The 19,126-nt window shown below is 40.7% G+C and overlaps 1 protein-coding gene across 1 annotated transcript in view; it reads right to left on the bottom strand.

Annotated features, from left to right (window-relative positions):
- IL23R (interleukin 23 receptor) overlaps positions 1–19,126 on the bottom strand; it is a 50,779-nt gene that overhangs the window by 7,178 nt on the left and 24,475 nt on the right. The window contains exons 6-7 of the mRNA XM_004588752.2: positions 12,069–12,225; positions 1,991–2,080 (exon numbers count right to left, since the gene is read on the bottom strand). Of these exons, the coding sequence (XP_004588809.2) occupies positions 1,991–2,080; positions 12,069–12,225 (247 nt within the window). The remainder of the gene's footprint in view (positions 1–1,990; positions 2,081–12,068; positions 12,226–19,126) is intronic.

Below are 19,126 nucleotides of genomic sequence, written 5' to 3'. Positions count from 1 at the left end.
ACATAGCTGAGAATTTCCAATTCCTTGCAGCAGGACATAAGGCTGACCACAATCATAACTGAGGTGTTCTTTTTAATCTTTCGTGCACAGTAAGCAATTTGTCATCATTCTTCAATATTTATTGTTCATGAATTTTTTTCCTTCTAAGAAAGACATTTACTCTACTTGAATAATATTCCATAAAAATAACACTTGCTATCTATCTTGCACATGGAGTTTTAATGAAAGCAATGATTTATTGGATTTTCAAGTTGAAGTAATTAGTGTAATTTATTTAGTATGGGTTATCCAGCAGGAGTATCACATTTTCTACATGGGATGTGAAAAGCCCTATCTTCAAAGATCTGTGGAAGGTAGTTGACACATGGATTATACATTGGAATTTAGAAGTCATGCTGAGGTTTGGTTCCCTATCCATCACTCCTGCCCACCCCTCCTTCCTACAAATGTTTATCAGATACTCACCACATAGCAGACAGTGCATTGGCCCAATCCTATTTATTCCCCATCCATGCCTACAATGCACTTGCTGGTTTCCAGCCCCTCTTCTAAAGCAGTTGGCTTTAATTCACCCCCAAATCCCAGTGTTTTCCCTAGGGCAAAAGGGCTATTGCTGAATATCTCAAACATAAATGGTGATGGTGGCAGGTAGCATGTGGGGGAGAGTGGGGGGAGGGGAGGTGTCTAACCTTAGAAACACCAGCTTGAGTGCCTGGAGGAGGATAGAGCGCTCACAAATTAACATGGTTAACACATAGTCTAGGGAGGAGAGAAAGTGACCACCAGCATCCCTTGAGATACCTGAGTTCAAACTGAGCTCTGCTGCAGATCAACCCTGTGACCCTGGGCCATACTTTTAAACACACCAGGGCTCAAGTTTCCTGCTGTATAAAAAGAGATCATAGTGCAGACCCAATAGAGGTGCTGCAATTCGTAGAATTCACAAGTCCCACAGAAATATCCAAGCACAGGTCTGTGTAGACATCTGCAGTTAGGGATCCACACAGAACCTAAGCACAGCACATGGCTTGCAACTGTTGCATGTCCACACATTCAGAATGCCAGTACCTGCTCTACACTCCCCGCAGGGTACCTACCACCACCTTACATACTGTCTTGTCTGTGACTTTTCTCCCTTGTTTTCTAGCATAGAAGCCTCATAAAGATGGGGATTTGGACATATTCTTCACTGCTGATCCTCCAGCACCCAGGACAGTGCCTGGCACATAGGAGTTGCTGTGTGACTACTTTAAAAAAAAAAAAAAAAAACGAAACTGCAAATAATATTGATTGAAGCTGAGAAAGTTCTTGTACTTTTCTTGCTTTATTTCTATGCAAGGAGATGGCTTGATGGCAAAATAGTCATGCCTAAAGATCTTTTCCATGAGTCTTATTTGTCCCTTATACAACCTGGTCTAATACATATTTTTTAAGTCTAGAACATTAATATTTGCTTCTCAATAGAAGACGACTTAGTCATACTAACAAATGAAATGGGAGCTGATTTTTTATAAAAGAACAAGTATAAACTTCAGGATTTAAGAAAACCTGATTTGAATTTTTGTGTTTTGCTTAGCAGCAGCATGACCTTGAATAAGTTCCTCGATTCTCTGAGCTTCAGTTTCTCATTTGCAAGATGGGTACATAATAACTTCATGGATTGTTTCAAAGATTGAAAAAGATGTTGTATAGGAAACTCCCGGCACATAGTAGATGCATAATGACATTTTAGAAAGAAGTGTTATGCTTTGAGACACAGCACCTATCAAAATGAAGGGTATCTAACCCATTGTGAAAGCAGTCATATTCCACCCAAACCACTCCAAATTGACTTAAGTAGTTGGCAGTTGGTCAATTATTTTCCTACAGAAAGCATATAATATACCTCGTTATCCAGAAACTTAAGCTGAATCAATGATACTGCAACATGGAGGGTTAAAATAGGCAATTGCTAAAGTGAAGCCAAGAAGCCCAAGTGGTGTTCTCTTACCAGAAATAAGTTGTTCTTTAAAGATGGAAGCCACTAGAAGGCCAGAATTCTGAGTATTGTGGTGAACTGATTTTGGCATGACCTGGGAAACTTAAACAAAAAGAATCTCAGCTTGTCACACTTGGCACTGCAGTTTCTCCTTATTTAGAGTTGGCTAAACGTGGACCTGAAACTGTAATAGTGTTGGAAAGCAAAAAGCAATGGCTGTGTGTGTGTGTGTGTGTGTGTGTGTTCTTATTTAATTGGGTGACTCTCAAAGAAGGAAAAACAGCAAGGACAATGAAAAAGCTACCTAGGGTTTGTGAAATTTCAAGGTGTGTCTCCTAATGTCCTGAGGCATGTAGGCAGCAAATGCTAAACAACGTGGATTCCTCGAGCCAGAAAAAAAAAATGCACAGTGACTGCTTTGGGCTTCTTTTCAACAGATAACTCAATCCATTTTGCAATTCCTTGAGGGCCTCCACGATGAGTTACTTTCGCCTTTCTGCAGTCTTTGGGGAGCTGCTCACCATCTTTTGGCTCCCTATGAGAAGCCCAATTTTGATTAGCAGATGCTCTGGGTTGTAACATAGAGGTGGAATGTCATTAATGACTCCTCTCTGCTTTCCTCCTGCAAAGAGCATGGCCAGCCGTGTCTCTTCATCAAGGCCAGCCGGGCCCTGCTAATGAAAGCTTCTGATCAGGGTTAGCCTTGGCAGCTAACTTTCTTTCTATCTGAATTCAAAAGAGTCATGCAGTGGTTTTGCCAGTTTCCTCCCTCTGGATCATTAAAAAGCGCTCAGAGGTGAATTCAAGGACACTACTCTCCCAGCTGACATTTCTGAAGATGGCTACAAGCTTTGGATGCCTGAAAATGCTTCAAAGCCTATTTATTCAGTCAATCTATTTTCAGGGTTCAAATTGCTCTTTTCAAAAAGTGACTTTTGCAGCCAGGGAGAACACTGTGACTTGAGGCATCCTGTCACCGAGCTCTCACGGGCTTGTGTAATACGCTACGTGCACTACGGAACTCTCTTTGAGAAAAGGATCACACATGTCACAATGAAAAGGTTCCGACAGGTCTTTGGAAATTTTTGAAAAAGTCTAATTTGAGTGCAGGCCCAGGATCACTTGAAGGGTATTTTTATGGGAACAATGGGCAGAGGATTGTAGGAGATGAAAACATCAGAAACTGTAAAAGTTCTTTCCTGTGCTTTTATTCTGGCTAATCCAAAGCGAGCAGAGAATGTGTCCTGTGAATTGTGACAAACCAGAAAGTCTCTTTGGCTTCTTGATGCTTGGCTAAGTTTCTTTTGCTCCTCGGTGTGCTCTGTTTCAGATGCTGGGGGAACAGTTATGTTCTAAAGCCAAGAGCCAAGTTTATTTATCCAAATTAGTATTTATGGGTCAATGTTCGCTCTCAGGGAATTCAAGCAAATTCTACATTATCCTGAAATTTAACAATATAAGTATTACATTAAAATGTAACATAGCTTTCAATTTGTCAGAATTGTGGGATTATAGCATATGCTGCTATATTATTTTTGTTTTAACTGATTATTTTTAAATTAGTATTTTTCATTTAAAGTTGGTGAATGGTGTTACTGACTTTTAATATAGGTTAATGTTATTCCATTGTATAAACTACAGGTGGTTATTTGGCAATGAAACCTGGCTCAATTGCTAACACTGTATAAAAATAATTTTAGATTTGGAATGGTGCTTTATTAGCCCCCCAAAAGAATAAACACAATCTTTGTGAGTCTGTTATCATAGTTTCAAATCAACCAGGAACATTAATTCAAATTATATTAACTAAGTCATTTAGAACAAATTCTTAATTAACACAGGGTAATTTCACAAACCATCAGATAGCTGAGTAAGATTACTTATAAACACGATAACCAGAAAAGAATCAAGTCTATGACAATGATTGTAGACAGGACTGAGAAGTCACACGGAAAATATTCTTCAAGGCATACTGCCACCAAGTGGATAGGTCATGTCTTCTCAAATCATACTTACCATACATCAATGTAAAAACAGCAATGCCATAAGGGAAAACAGGAGGAAAAAGAACTATACCTAACCCCATCTCCCTAATGTATCTGCTGGCAGCATTTTCTAAGATTCTTAAGTAGTATTTCAACATACAAAAGCATCCACACAGAATGACATGAATGCACCCATCTAATTTTTATTACTGGAAAGCACTGGATATCAACCAGTTGTCATCATCAGTGTATTTTCTAAAGTGCTAGAAGAAAGTGCTGAAGAATGATATTTTCATTATTCATTTAATGTCTGTGGTGTTATGCCCATACATGACAATTATATATACCCTCACAGCAGAGTTTTACAGGACGCTGGAGTGCACTCAGCAAATGTACGTCATCTCCATTTTAGGAAGAGCTTTTGTATAGTTTATACACTGACAAGAGATATCAGTCCTACAGGAGACAGTGTGTAGGGAATTCATAGTGGTTTCAAACAAGAAACAGTCTCTTGTTCTTCATTATATTGTTTGACCCAACCAACCAGGCTAATTTAATCAAATCCGGTTTTAGGAATACTGTAATGTTTTCCTTTTGCGGGGGGCAGGGATTGGTGCCAAGTTTATCTCCTCAGATCTGCTCTATCTTGGGCAGCATCTTTGTCATCTTATGTTTCAAGTGACTTTAGTTACTTTCTCTCATTTAATAATCACAACAATCTGGTCATGAAGATAATAATACGATTCTCATTTTATGGGCAAGGAAACAAGGATGTAGAAAGAATGAATAACTTGTCCCAGTAACTAGGTGGAGACTAAAGAGTGACGATCTCCATTTAGTTCTGATGCAGACTTTGTCCTAGTCATTTTCCCATTAATTAATACCCTCACTTCTGCAATGAGCGTGTGCCATGCAGCCAGGCAGCAGGCGATCTCTTTCAGGATGAGGCCAAACCTGGCACTCCAGGAGCTGACCATGATGACTTACAGTTGCCTGTCCTTGCTGAGCCAGTTAGTTGCTTCTTAAAGAAACAATTTTCCTTGATTTTGCAAACAATATATGTGAAGCTTGAAGAGCAAAGGAAATACAGTTTCGTGTATGCTTTCAAACTAGAAACAATCATTTTTTAAATCTTGGCTGTTTTTATCTAGGTCTCTACTCTAGCATGGATGACATTCTTTAATAAATGTTATATCCTGTCTTTTTTCACTCAATATTACATAGCAAACATTTCTTCATTTTATTAAAAACTGTTCAAAGCATCCTGGTGTTCTTCTATTGTACATACTCAATGATACTTCTTCAGTGGTACCCCACTGAGAAAGGTCAGGACTTAGTGGTCCCAAACCTTAACACCGAACTCAGATGAAACAATTCTACCATGTGACGTAATATGGCTCTGTGACTCAGTTTCTTCATTTGTAAAATTGGTTAATAGCAGTGTTGCACTCACAGTGTTTGATGAGAGAGTTTACATCAAACTTTTAACACCGTGTTTCACACAATTTAAAACTTTAATAAGTATTAGTTAATACTGCTGTCAGGCTTTTAGATTGAGTCCAAGTTCTTACTTATTATCACTATGGGTGGACATCTTCACATATCTTTATTTCGTAAGACTAGACTTCTACAGGTGGAATCAATGGGCCAAAAGGTATAAATATTTCCAAGGTTTATTTACTTTCATTTTTGCTAAACTTACCAGGAAGGGCACACTAAGTGAGTTTGCATTATGAACACAGTGATTGGAGCTAGCAGATGAAGCTACCTGGACTGTTCTTGCAGGAATTCTAGATATTCACAAAAGAGGAATCATGTTACAAAGGGTAAAGGGTGTATTTTTTAAATTATTGAAGTTTTTTCCTCTATTGTTTTTTTCTTAAAGCATAAGATTTCTTTTTTGTTTGTGTGTTTCTAATATTACTTAAATAATTCAGGTTTTGGGGGCTTGGTACAATGGCTCAATTAGCTAATCCTCCATCTACAAGCCCTGGGAACCCATATGGGCAAAGCTTCGTGTCACATTCTGGCAGCAACATTTCCCATCCAGCTCCCTGCTTGTGGCCTGGGAAAGCAGGGGAGGATGGCCCAAAGCCTTGGGACTCTGCACGCACACTGGAGTTTCAGAAGAGGCTCCTGGCTCCTAGTTTCAGATCAGCTCAGCTCCGATCATTGTAGCCATTTTGGGAGTGAAACAGCAGATGGAAGATTTTCCTCTCTATTTCTCCTTCTTTCTGTATATCTGCCTTTCCAGTAAAAATAAACATTTAAAAATTAAAATAATTCAGTGGTTTCACAGTATTTAAATGTTATCTTTCCAAAGTAGGATAGTTCAGTTCCATGGTTGGAATTCAACATTACTGGACCATGGGCAGAGATTTGATCCTAGCCTATATCAATTAGCAAGGCAAAAACAATGACCACACATAACAGATAGTCCAGAAGCCCAGGACAGAAGAAAGCATATGTAACAGCAGATTTACTACAACATCTTGCAAGACAAGTCAAACAGTGAGTCATTTAGTAGATGGTGTTATCAACCATATCAATTAAGGATGTCAGACTATACATAGCACACATGTAAAGGTTAAGACATTAGATGTCTATATCCCATACTGACTCTAGCTTCCAATTCCAGGTTCCTGTGATTGGAGACCCTTGGGGGCAACAGTTATGGCTCAAGGGATGAGGCCCTTGCCCCCTATTAGGGAGACCTGGATTGAATTCCCCGCTGCCAGCTTCTGCCCACCTAACCCTGGCCATTGCAGGCACTTGGACAATGAATTAGTAAGTTGGCAGTGTTGTCTCTCTTTTTCCTTCTTTTTTCCTCTTTCCCTCCCTCCCTGTCAAATATATGAAAAATAAAATAAAGTGATTGTTAAGAATCACCATGTGCCTGTATGTCTAATTACCACAGTTTTATAATGCAGATTCTATATTATAATCCATCTTGACATGGATGAATCACGAATCATAAAATAAGTAGAGATAACAAAATTTTTGAAAACACTCTCTATGAGCCACCATCTAATTTGCATTATATTTAGTATCACATTTAGTTCTGATGGCCCAAGATTAACTTTTTCTCCTTTAGTCACTAAAAGTCCTGCAAAATTAATGAGAATCTCTAAGGACTCAGAGGTGATGCAGGAACCAATAGTGTTTTGGTATTCGCTTTTTGTTTTTACCAGTGGTATTGTATGAAAACAAAGAAATATGTTGAGTGTCTTGCTCATACTTGCCTTCTCTAGAAAATTGAAAAAAAAAAGACAAAGAATAATATGAATAATATGAAATGTGATATCTCTGGGAAATGTTTTTCAGATATGTAGCAAAGGCAGCAAGTTAATTAGCATGCACTGTGACTGCCCTCCCCACAGGCCTCTAACTCCCATTATGGAGAGAATGGAGCCTGTGCTGTAGCTTCATTCTAGAAGGATCTGCCGTACTGGGCAGAAGTGAGAAGACTGTCCTGTCTCCAAGGCTCGGTTTCACCTTTCTCACATGAGCAGTGTCTAGTGTCTAGTGCTCAAGGTTCAGTGTGGGTTTTCCCACTGACTAATGATCTTCCTGGCAGAGTCCTTCTGCCCTGATTTTTTTTTTTTTTTTTTTTTTTTTGCATCCAAGACTTTTTATAGTAACTGTGCAGGCTGGTGGATTGAAAGCTCTCGCATCAGCAGCCTGGTGGGGTTCTCAGTGTCTCAGCCGCAGCCTGAATCCAGAGGCAGTGCAAGGTCTGGGCAGAAGGGGCAGTGTGCAGCAAGGAGATGAGCTGGGGCAGCCGACTTGTGTCCTGTGCTGCTTGGGACCCTGTGCTGACAAGCAGGGTGAGCAGACAAAGAGAAAGCAGGCGGGGATCTCAACATGAGAGACGACTTCCCCAGAGTCTCCATCCTTCTCCAGCTCCTACAAACACTTAATGAAGGGTTGGACAACTGGGTGTCTCCTTTTCCATCCATGCGTCCTGCTTATATACTGTATTATCCTTCATGACACTTCTGGCCCCATGTAGGGTGTCTGGCCTCTAGAGCAGTGGTTCTTTTTAATTTTTTATTTATTAATTTTTCTATAGTCTTGATTATCAGTGATGTAGTGTTTAGCCTGCTTGGTCTATCCACTTACATCCCCACTTCCACAGTGGCTAAGAAAAGTAAGCTTTGGCAAGTCTTCTACTCCTGCAAAGTTAGAAACCTCAAGACGGGGTGATGGACACAAAAGCCTTCCTGCTTGAGATCAGGAATGCTGAAATATGCTTTTAGGAATTAATCATTTTCAATAGAATTTGAGGTGGGCAGTTGCTGGCTTTGATTTCCCTTCTGTTTTTTCATTTTAGGCAAACTTTTTGCCCTTTCTGTGATTGTTCAGTCAAAATGGCAGACATTGGCTGAGGATATTTGAGAAATGTTGCATCAAAGGAATATCCTATCGCTGTGGTTAAGAGCAGCACTCAGGTGTGGCACCGCTGAGCACACCTGCTCCCGGTGCCTCCTCTTCCCTTCTGTAAGACGTGAGCAATGCTTGCCTTCACTTAGTTCCTCCTGTGTGAGTGGGAAGGTATTGATAAGCTTGGAACTGCTCTGATCATTTAAAAAATCGTTCTCCATCTGTCTATGGCAGGGGTTCTTGCTCAGCACTGCAGAAGGACCAGTGCCCTGGCATTTCTATTGCAGGTGACCCACAGATGTCACTCTGAGGAGTACTGCTCTCCTGCATCTGGGCTGGCGGAAGAATGCAGCAGATATTCCATGCAGTGGTCCAGCATGTACACTTTGACTTGTGTGTCATCCTCATCTCAGATTTGTGCCTCCCAGGGTTCCTAGAGTTGTGGAATTTCATTCTCACTGCGCCAACCAGAACCTGCTTCTATAATTCGTGTTCTGACCAAGGCTGGTATAAGCAAATGGTGCTTTTCTGATGTATTTGCATTTTCATAACAAGCCCTCTGTTGGAAATGAAGCTGTGCTGGTTCAGTTTTATTACCAGCTACTGTGTATAACAGGACTAGGCCAGGTGACCGATGGGGTGGAGGCAGGCAATGTGAGACCTGTCTGTATTTCTCAGGAAGAAGACTGGCAGAATAACAAATACTGGGTGAGGGCTGAAATTCCACAGCCTGAGTTATCCCCAGCTCTAGCAGCTCCAAGTTTGGTAACACTTGACAAAACTGCTGCCTCCTCCAGGCCTCACTTGCTTCATCCACACAGTGCAATAAGGATCACGCTGCTTTTCCAGGGTTGCAGTGAAAAGGGACAATTCAGAAGTGCAATGCACCTTATCCAGCTTCCAGCACACAGAAAACACCCAACAAGTGTTGGGTCTTCCTGATTCTTCTCCTGAAGTTCCCCCATAGTTCAGCCACTTACTGATCCCTTGCTACCATATTAAGATAGAATAAAGTGAGTGCTTGCCTAAAGCCGAATGTTGTATTCTGAAGAGTTGATTTTCTTCCTCTCTTTCTCTGTCTTTGTTCAGTATAGAGCTAAACTGCAAATATTTTAAGGGGGAAAAAAGAGAGAAAGAGTGAATCCGAGATGTTATTTGCAGCCTTTCCTGCAAATGAGTTGGCTTGGTTTCTTACTGAGGCCAGGTTTCTAAAGTCCGAGAAAACTAGGAGGAGGAATCCGAGGCGGCAGGGACAGCCAGCCTCTACTTGGCAATTTGTCCCACCGTGCTAGTTGGGTAAGATTTTTGAAGGCACATGATATTGCGATGACTCACAGCAGTAATGCCCACACAGGAATTCTAGAGACTAAAACAGGAGACTTTCACAATGGGGAAGCATTCCTGCCTGGGTTCTGTTGGCTCCCACACAAACCTTTCATTGTGGGGACAGTTTGGCTGCCACAAAACCTTTCTAGCAAATATGTTGGTCAATCAATATAACCTTGTAGAAACTTCACCTTTTTGTTTTTTTCCCATTACCAGAAAATTCCAACTTCAGCTGTGACATCTGAATCTTACTGCTTTTGTTATACTTTTATTTGCAATGTTGTATAGTTATGTAATGATTGTGCTTGGTGTTTAAGGTTTCTTCTCTCTGGAATGAAACTTTCTGAAGGCAGGGATCTTGTTTTGCTCTGCAAGCATCTAGCAAGTGCTTGACGCATGGAGAAATCTAACTGGGCATTTCAGGAGAGACTGAGGGAGTGTTCGTCCTTCCATGATGCCTTTTTAAAAAGCAGTCAACAATACAGATTTATTATGAAGCATATTTGGCAACAGATACCTGCATTTTTAAATGTGTTTAGCTTTTGAGCAATGATTCTTCTTTAGACATAAAGAAATGAAGTGAGTTGTAATAAGTTAGTCAAATATGTTCAGTGATAGTGAAAAAAATGGAAGTGACCTAATTTTATTATTTAGTTATTCATGTAATATGATTTAAATAGAAAATGACCAAATTATAGTACATTCATAAACTGAAAGGATATGCAGCCTTTAAAATGGTCTTAAAATGGTCAATGAGGTAGATTAAGTAAGAAAATCAGGATATAAATCAGTATCAATCAGTAGAAAAATCAATACATAACATCAATCAGTAGAAAAATAAGGGAATAGGAAAAACATTTTAAATGTAATAGCCAAGTACTTTTCCATAAGCTTGTACTGCTTTTGCAAATCAAAAATGAAGAAATAAATCTCAAAAAGAATGAACGTTAGCACTTTCCATAGCATATATTCGCTGCTCCTCATTTAGTGTCTTAGATGAGAATTTGCGTTAAGAAAATAGTCTTAGATAAGATGCTAAACTTAGACAACTGATGGTTTTCAGGAGGACTGAGCTGATATTTGCCTTTTAAGAACTTTCCTCCTTTGGGAAAAATGCCTTTAAATTCAGACAACTGAAGAGCAAGTATGCTGTTCTTATTCCCTACCTCCTGACCTTAACGAGCTTTAAACAAAGAACATCCTGGCACACAACATTGGTGGCTTAAACGGTTGGGTCGCTGCTGCTCACATGGGAGGGACGGATTGGGTTCCGAGTACCTGGCTCTGGCCCCAGTACTGTCGTAGCTGTTGTGGGCACTTGGGGAATGATCCAGGTAGGAGTCCTGTCCACATGTTGTTTCTCTTTTATGTCTCTGCACCTCTCAAACAAATAATAAACAATTTTAAAAGGAAATAATTTGGGAGAAAAAATAAAATTATTCCTTTAATGTAGTTTTAAGATGTGGGCATTAGGGGGCGCTAAAAGAACCTTTCAGCTCACTTGACTTTTGCTCCCTCTCATTTAGCTACTACTAATGATGTCAGAGCATACTGGTAACATAATCTTAAGATGTTATGATAATAAGGATATTAACAATACTGTGATTATGACTAAATCCTTCAGCATTAAGAAGAAAATTTTAAATGCAGTGCATAAATTACCTATGGTAGGGAGGTGTCTTCACGTGAACAAGGTTGTTATGAAGCATTATGACTGTAATAATAGATACATTTTATGATTCTTACACTTGGCTAGTGTAACTTGCTAATTACATATTCCATTGGGATCAGATATTATAGAATTATCTGAGTAAGTGGATATAAAATAAGTTAACAATATTAGGAATACAAAAACATCTAAAGATAAACAATAGCTAGATACTATGGGAAAATAATCTCATGTTATACTGTTTTAACTCTTTCAGATTGGTTTACACACAGTAGCTAATCAACATTTGTTGCTATTATTTGTGTTTCTTCTAGCAGAATGTATGTTAACAGATGGTCTAAAGAAGCTAATGTTTTCAATATTTTTCTTGACAAGATCTTTGATTACTGTATACTCCACATTCACACAGGACATTTGTGGCCGTGTAAATTTTGAGAATCCTTCGCTTCCCACCATGGAATCAGACTCTCTGGGAGTGGGAATGCTGAACGTGAATTTTAAGCAGACACCCCCAAGTGGTGAATGTATGAGAACTGTTGAATCCACTGCAGTCAGTCTCAGTGAAATCAGGGTGAGATGACAGTTTTAAAGTTCTGTCAACTATAAGAGTTCTGTCCTATGAAAGTTCTGTCAACTCTATTATAAGTCAGGAAGGAAAAAAAATATGTAGCTAGAAAGGAAACAAGGGTAAAAACAAACAGACTAGGAGAATAAAGAGTACACTCACTTGTTTCAGGCATCTTATGAACGAAGGATGAACTCCAGGGCTGCCAGTACTTGTTACCTGTTTGTTGACATCTCACTTGAAACACGTAAGTAGTGTTTGACTCCAAGCAGAACTCTGACCGCTGCACATATGTAAAGTTGGTGTCAAATTTTCTAACCTAAAATGGATGACAATACAGTGAAAACACAATGATTATTACATTTAGCAGAAGTGTATGAGCACCTGTAATATTCCAAGAATTCTTTCAGAACTTGAGGAAGCAAAAGGGAACAGACCACTGTCTACGCAAATGTTCTTCAAAAACTTCATGGTAAGATAGAAGCAAAATTATGAGTTCATTTTAGTGCAAAAGCCTCCAGCAAGATCTGAGAAATATATATCATCGGAAAGCAGAGCATTGATTTCATTTTTTTTTGCACCAAAATAAGACTCATAATTCAATTTTTTCATGATCATTTGGAAGTATCCTTGTAAGACATGGTCACATAAAATCAAAAACATATTTAAAACACTAAAACTGTATTATGCATTGCTTTGAGCTTGACAACTGTTTCAAACTTTTCAATACTAAGGAAGTCCAACCTGTCATCTATTCTTCATAATGAGGGGAAGGAGAGATTCACTAACAATTGTTTGATTCTTCTCTTTCTGTAGTGGAAATATAGTTAAATAATTCTTCCAGAAAAATGAAATAACTTTACTTCCTAACGATAACTTTTGGAGAGCACTACTCAGTTAAACTGAGTTTATTATAGGTTTATGCAGATTATAAGGCCTAATACATGAGGTATCTCCATAAAGTTCATGGAAATGTGTGTCATAGGAGGAGGCTTGTATCCCAACCCTGGAGACTCCAGGATCCTCACCAAGGACTATCAGTACAGGCACCAAGGACTACATCCCCACTGCCAAGGAAACCACAGGGAATTGGAATGCCTTCAGAGGCCAAGAACTCTGAGATCATCCACCCCCATTTGGATCTACCACATGGGATGGAAGAAGCCCAAATCCTTCCTCGCAGGATCCAAGACATCGGAACAACAGCCAGGAGCCCTGAGCAGTCCGCAGAAACAGAAGAACAGTAAACTTCCTCCGGGACTAGGGAGGGGAGCTTTCTCTGGTCCTTGTTTAGTTCCAACTTTGGATCTCCATCCTCTCTTGCAATGACAATCAGGGTCGCTCTGGAACCCCCCAAAACAAACAAACAAACAAACAAACAAACAAAATAGAATAGATAGAGAAATACAAGGAAAGCTTAGAATCAGACAGCATGAATTCACACATACCTTACTAGGTAGGACACAGAGATTAGTTACTCCTCACTAAGGTATTGAAGATTTCTCTGCACACCCCTCCTAAAACTGTTCTGCACTTCAACTGTTGACGTATGCCTTGTTAGAGTTATAAGCCAGTTTAGACTATCCTAAAAACTGCCAAATTCAGCAAAATTATGCTTCAACACTATAAACCGGTAAATACTGAAATGAAAATAGACACGAGACAGCTGAATAGTACTCTACAGCCATTTAAAGGTGTACAGAAGCTGGTTGTCAATGAGTGTCAATGAAGTAGTCACAGGAGGTGGTTAAGAACTTGCATTTTTTAACATATTGGTTACTCAATACCATGTCAATTAATTCCATAATGTTGTAAACTGTTGTTGATGTTGTGCTGGGGCTTCTCATTGATCGGGATGATATTCTGCCAGCTCTACCTTCAGACCAGAAATGGTATCCCCAGGAAACTGTTGAATTTATCTGGACAACAAGATGCTGGACTCTATGTTTGGTATATGCTTGCAATGAAAGAATCTTGACTGAATTTGAACTATAATACTTGCAACAAGGTGGAGGAATCCACCATGGGGGGAGGGCACGGGGAGGGATTGGGGGAATCCCAGAGCCTATGAAATTGTGTCACATAATGCAATGTAATCAATAATAATAATAATAATAATAAAGAGAAAAAAAGAAAACAAAGAATGCAAAAAAATTAAATACATACTTATATTTTTATGTTGACTTAGGGCAAAAACTACAAAACATAAATTTATGAAAGCAATAAAGGAGATCAACTAAAGAGGAGAAAAAAGAAAATGTATGTCATGAATAAATTATGCATATAATTAAAAATATTCTTTCAGGAAAATAAGCTCATGTTCATTGGTTGTGTTTGAACAGGACTTTGAGACATGATGTCGAAAAGGGCCTCTACCAGAGCATGAATTCTTCACAAATTCAAAGAAGAAAAAAGTATCAAATGTATGGTAATGGTTGGGTGGAAAAATGATAAAAAATTTGATGTCCTATAAAGTTTATGGAAACACTCCCCAAACAAATGTGCTTACAACTGGATAATTTAAGAAGGGATGAAATCCTACTGAAGGTGATGCCCGTGGCTACAGTTCCTTCCCCCAACCTGTGAAGAAAATAATTATCCCTGCTTAGGCTTCAATTGGAGAAAACAACAATTCACAGAATTACAGCCAGAACCAGGGATGCCTCAACAGCTTCCGCATAATTCTGACGGAAAACTTAGGGTTGAGCAAATTTTCCATTTGATGGATACCGAGCCTACTGAGCCCGAACCCGTTACAAACACGGATAGAGCTTTCAATGGGGATTTTTATACATGGGTCAAGATTCCGAAGCTTGTCTTCAAAGAATTGCAACAAGAAGTGAAACTTGGTTTACTAAAACCATGTGAAGACAAAGCACAATCCAAGCAATGGCTACCAAAAGTGCAGGGTCCGAGCCAGAGAAGACGGAGGTCAGGAGCCAGGACTGTGGCAGTGGCGTTGGGGACTCGGGATATGTTGATCGCTGACTTGCTGGGGGATACAACACTATAGAATTTGTTTACTAGCAGTGTTTTGAGAAATGTAGACAAAGATTTAGCAGAAAAAATACACAGGGAAACTTCACAAGAGAGTCCTTGTGAGCTACAAGAATGCCCCTTCTCATTTCCTCCATCAAACAACAATTTGGGGAAAATTTGTCTAATTGTGAAAATTAATATTCTTTAAATATGCACATATTATTTATTTGAAAGAGAGGGGAGACAGACAGACAGGAAACTTCCATCTATTGAATACACCCCCTCAAGTGGTAGCAACAGGCAGGTGTCCCTGAAACCAGGGGTTTGGGTATCCTACCCAAACCTCAAGGGAGAAACAGGAGCAGTGAATATTCAGTTTTGCGTGGCATAAGCTAAACTACTCTTCATATTTTGAAATGGTTGGAAATGGAAGAAAGGCAAAACAAGAATTTTCCATTATGCATGGAAATTATGTGATATTCAAATTTCATTGCTCCGAATAAAACGTTATTGAAACAACTCTATTTACATATCATGTATAACTGTTTTCACAATACAAATATAGAGTTGGATAGCTGGGATAGAACCTTATGTGCTGCAAAGCTTAATATGTTTTTAAAAAGAAGTTTACCTACACTCTTACCTAGATTATGTAGAGAAAGAAGTCATCATTTATCTCGTGACTTAATTCACAGTCAAGACTTTCCTGCCTTGCTATCACTTAGGCAAGACACTGTTGAAAGCAAGTAATAATAATGGCAGATGCTTCATATATTATCATCATGCTCTAGATATTATAAAATCAGTGGAGATACAAAAATTATAATGGCACAGGCTTGTCTTCTAGAATCTTCTTATTATGGCCTAGGGAAACGGAAGTAGTAAATCTCCTGAAACAGAGTGCACAGGAGTGGGCATCATTTGCTGCTGTCAGCTGAGAGCTCTGCTTTGGATGAGAGTCCATGAAGATGCTTACAAATAGCTGGGAATGTGGACCGTGTTTTGGAGGACCTAAGAGGTATTCAAATTCTAACCTACAGATGTTGAAGGGGCCTGGGGAATGAATGAAAATAGCAACAACGTGACGAGAGAGAAGGTATAAAGGGGATGCCCACATTTAGGAATAGGCAGAGAAGAGTAACAGGCAGGGTTATTCTTTACTGTTTGGAAAGACAATGCAGTCTTAGCAGGGACTAACTAGTTCTACCCTAGAACTTGTGGCGCAGTGTTTTCTTGATTACATGTTGTGGGAACCTGCTATAATGGCTCATATCTTTTCCTTGTCTTATATCCTTGGCCTTTGCCATGCGGCCTTAAGGATCTTCCCAGACTGACTGCGTTTGGCCATGTGGCTTCTGTGGGCCAATGGACTATTGGTCCACACAAGGCAAGCAGAAGTCAGAAATGTGTCAGAAGGCCTGGGATCATGTACGCTTACTCTCTGCCATTGGCATAAACATGATGTAGTTCCAGGAAAGGAGTATTGATACATGGAGGACAGTTCATGGTCAGGCCTAGCTGAACTGCAAGCACAGGTCCAATCTCAACTGCACCAGTAGAATCCCTCCTTCCATCCACTGACCTGGATGGCAAGGAATGAATGTTTCTTATTGCATGTCACTTCAGTTCTTTGGCAAACTGTAACCAATGATTTTAGCACTAGAAATCAATGCACACTTTCAGGCTAATAAAGTAAACCCAAGAGAAGGTTTTAAGTACTAAAATTTCTGTATTTAATTGATAATGTTAGGCAGGAAAACAAACCAACGTCTCTCTCTTTGTCTCTCTCGCTCTATTTGTGTGTGTGTGTGTATAAATAAAAGCCAGGAAGGGGCCTGGTAGAGTAGCCTAGTGGCTAAAGTCCTCCCCTTGCTTGTGCCAGGATCCCATATGAATGCCCGTTCTTTTCCCGGATACTCCACTTGCCTTCCAGCTCCCTGCTTGTGGCCTGGGCAGGCAGTAGAGGACGGCCCAAAGCCTTGGGACCCTGCACTCACGAGGGAGACCTGGAGAAGGTTCCTGGCTTCTGGTTTCAGATCAGATCAGCTCCAACCACTTCAGCCGCCTGGGGAGTGAACCACTTGTCTCTCCTTCTCTCTATAAATTTGACTTCCAATAAAAATAAATAAATACATGATTTAAAAAAAAAAGCCAGAAAGTCTGAGGGAAGAGACCTAGATGCTTTGAAAATAACCCAATACTTGCACATCAGAAGTCCACCCAACGATGGACTTTCAACGGTGGAGGAGGTTCTGTGCCTGGGAACATTCCTGCCCCATGTGATAACATAGTAGAGGAGATACAGCACTTGGGAACCTTCCTGGAATTAGTTTCTGTCCTCTCCCCCAGAAATCCCAGGGGAATCTTCTGGCCCAAGACTCCAGGATATTTCTGGTTGATCACACTGCGCCATAATCCTCACCCCTAAACCCCAATCACTGGGCGAGCATTATATGTGTGTAAAGTCTTTCACATGCCACAAGAAGGGTAGGGGTACTCATGGTGGGGAGGGTAGTCATAGTGGGGAAGAATTTACCCTACACTCATAAAAACTCCAATGCAGGGGTGGGGCACTCAGTTTCCTGCTGAGAAACCAACTTGATCTGTTATTAAGCATCCCCAGCTTGCTTATCTCCAATCTCTCTCACTAAAATTCTTTTCCTGCAATAACACAAGGATCTCCGTATCAGCCATCCCGGGAAACAAGGGTAATCCGAGGGACTTCACTGGCAGACTTGAGGAATGTCTTACCTATAGCTTATTTCTCTAACCTTTCCCACCTGTCTTGCTCAAGGGACAGCCCTGGTCTCTGTTGCACCCTCGCAGGCAGGGGTCGAGCAGTTAAACGCTGGAGGGCGCTCTCTGCTAGAAGACGCCTATGCTAGGCTAAGCCAGGCACAGAAGTGGGGACGGTTGCATGTCACCGGCCCCCAATGTCCATGCTCCGTAGACATGCCATAAGCGCGAACACACCACTCAGCTCCATTAGGAGTATCTTAAAAGACACCAACGCTTACCTTTTTTTTTTTCTATCTGAGGAGGTTTTATTCCAGCGGGGCAGGAACGGGACAGGGTGGTGGGGAGGCGAGGAGGAAGGGGCAGGAGGGGGTGGAGGGAGGCCGGAAGGAGAAGAGAGAGCAGCACCTGGGGGCCTTTAGGCCGTTCAGGTGAGCCTGCAAGGTGTGGGGTGGGGATTGGGAGGGATTAAGGGCAGGCTTTCTCCGCCCTCTTGACCCTCTTCATCTTGCTTATGCCCTGACTGGAAACTGTTTACTACCCTCTCCCCTGTGCTAATTCTAGCCAATGTTTTTCTCTGCTTTTTGTGACTGATCTAGGAAACACGGATTTGGAATTTGTGGGTTGCTGGAAAGGTTTCATGTGTTCTTTGTTGTCTATGAGTTCTGTTGCTTAAAGAGCATGAGAGTTGGACTTACGTACTGTTGCCTAGTGAAGGCAGAGCTGTCCTGACTGCGCAGCCCAAGGCGTTACTCATGCCTTTGTGGTGGGGCTGGGGTTAACAGGCTCACTGTGCTGCCGGTGTCATGAAGCACAGCACGCAGGATTCCATCCAGCACGTCATACTCTGGCAGTAAGTGGCTGTGATGCTGGTGTGTGCGTCCGCTCCACTGTTGTGGATGGTGATTTTGGCTTCTTTCCTTTCTGCTTATAAAAACATGTTGACTCCAAAACAGCGTGCCGTGCCACCCTAGGCTAGCCTCAGGCAGCTCATGCTTACCATGCTTCACGGTTGCATCAAGTGACTGCACTAAGTTTGTGTAATCACAGCTATAATGTTTGCACAATCCAATTGCCTAACAGCACATTTCTCAAGATACATTCCCGTTTAAAGCACAAACAACTGAGATTCCTTTTTGTTTTTAAGCATTCTTATAGCGTATTACTTCTTTATACCAAATAAAGGGATTTGGCGTTCTTAGCATCTCTCCTTTACTGCGTCATGACGGAAAGGCCTGCAGTGGAACATGTCACTTAATGCAAAAATCTGAGAATCGCATTTGGATTGTTTTTGACATTTACCCCGATTTTCTACATGCAAAGGGAGTCCAGCAAGATCTTCACCTGGTTACTGACACAGTGACACATGAACTCCTACTTCAGTGCAGTCAGACAACTGTAAAATTCACGTGTGGATTTAAGTGAGAAAGGTAAAGGAAGCCCTTAGGGTGCGTCACTAAATCACAGCAGCATCACCCCCAGTCACCCCCAACATCTTACTCTTC

This window comes from Ochotona princeps, chromosome 2 (genome assembly GCF_030435755.1).
Source record: "Ochotona princeps isolate mOchPri1 chromosome 2, mOchPri1.hap1, whole genome shotgun sequence".
Taxonomy (NCBI): Eukaryota; Metazoa; Chordata; class Mammalia; order Lagomorpha; family Ochotonidae; genus Ochotona; species Ochotona princeps.
The sequence above is the reverse complement of the archived record's forward strand: the minus strand, read 5'-3'. Positions and strand labels throughout refer to the sequence as shown.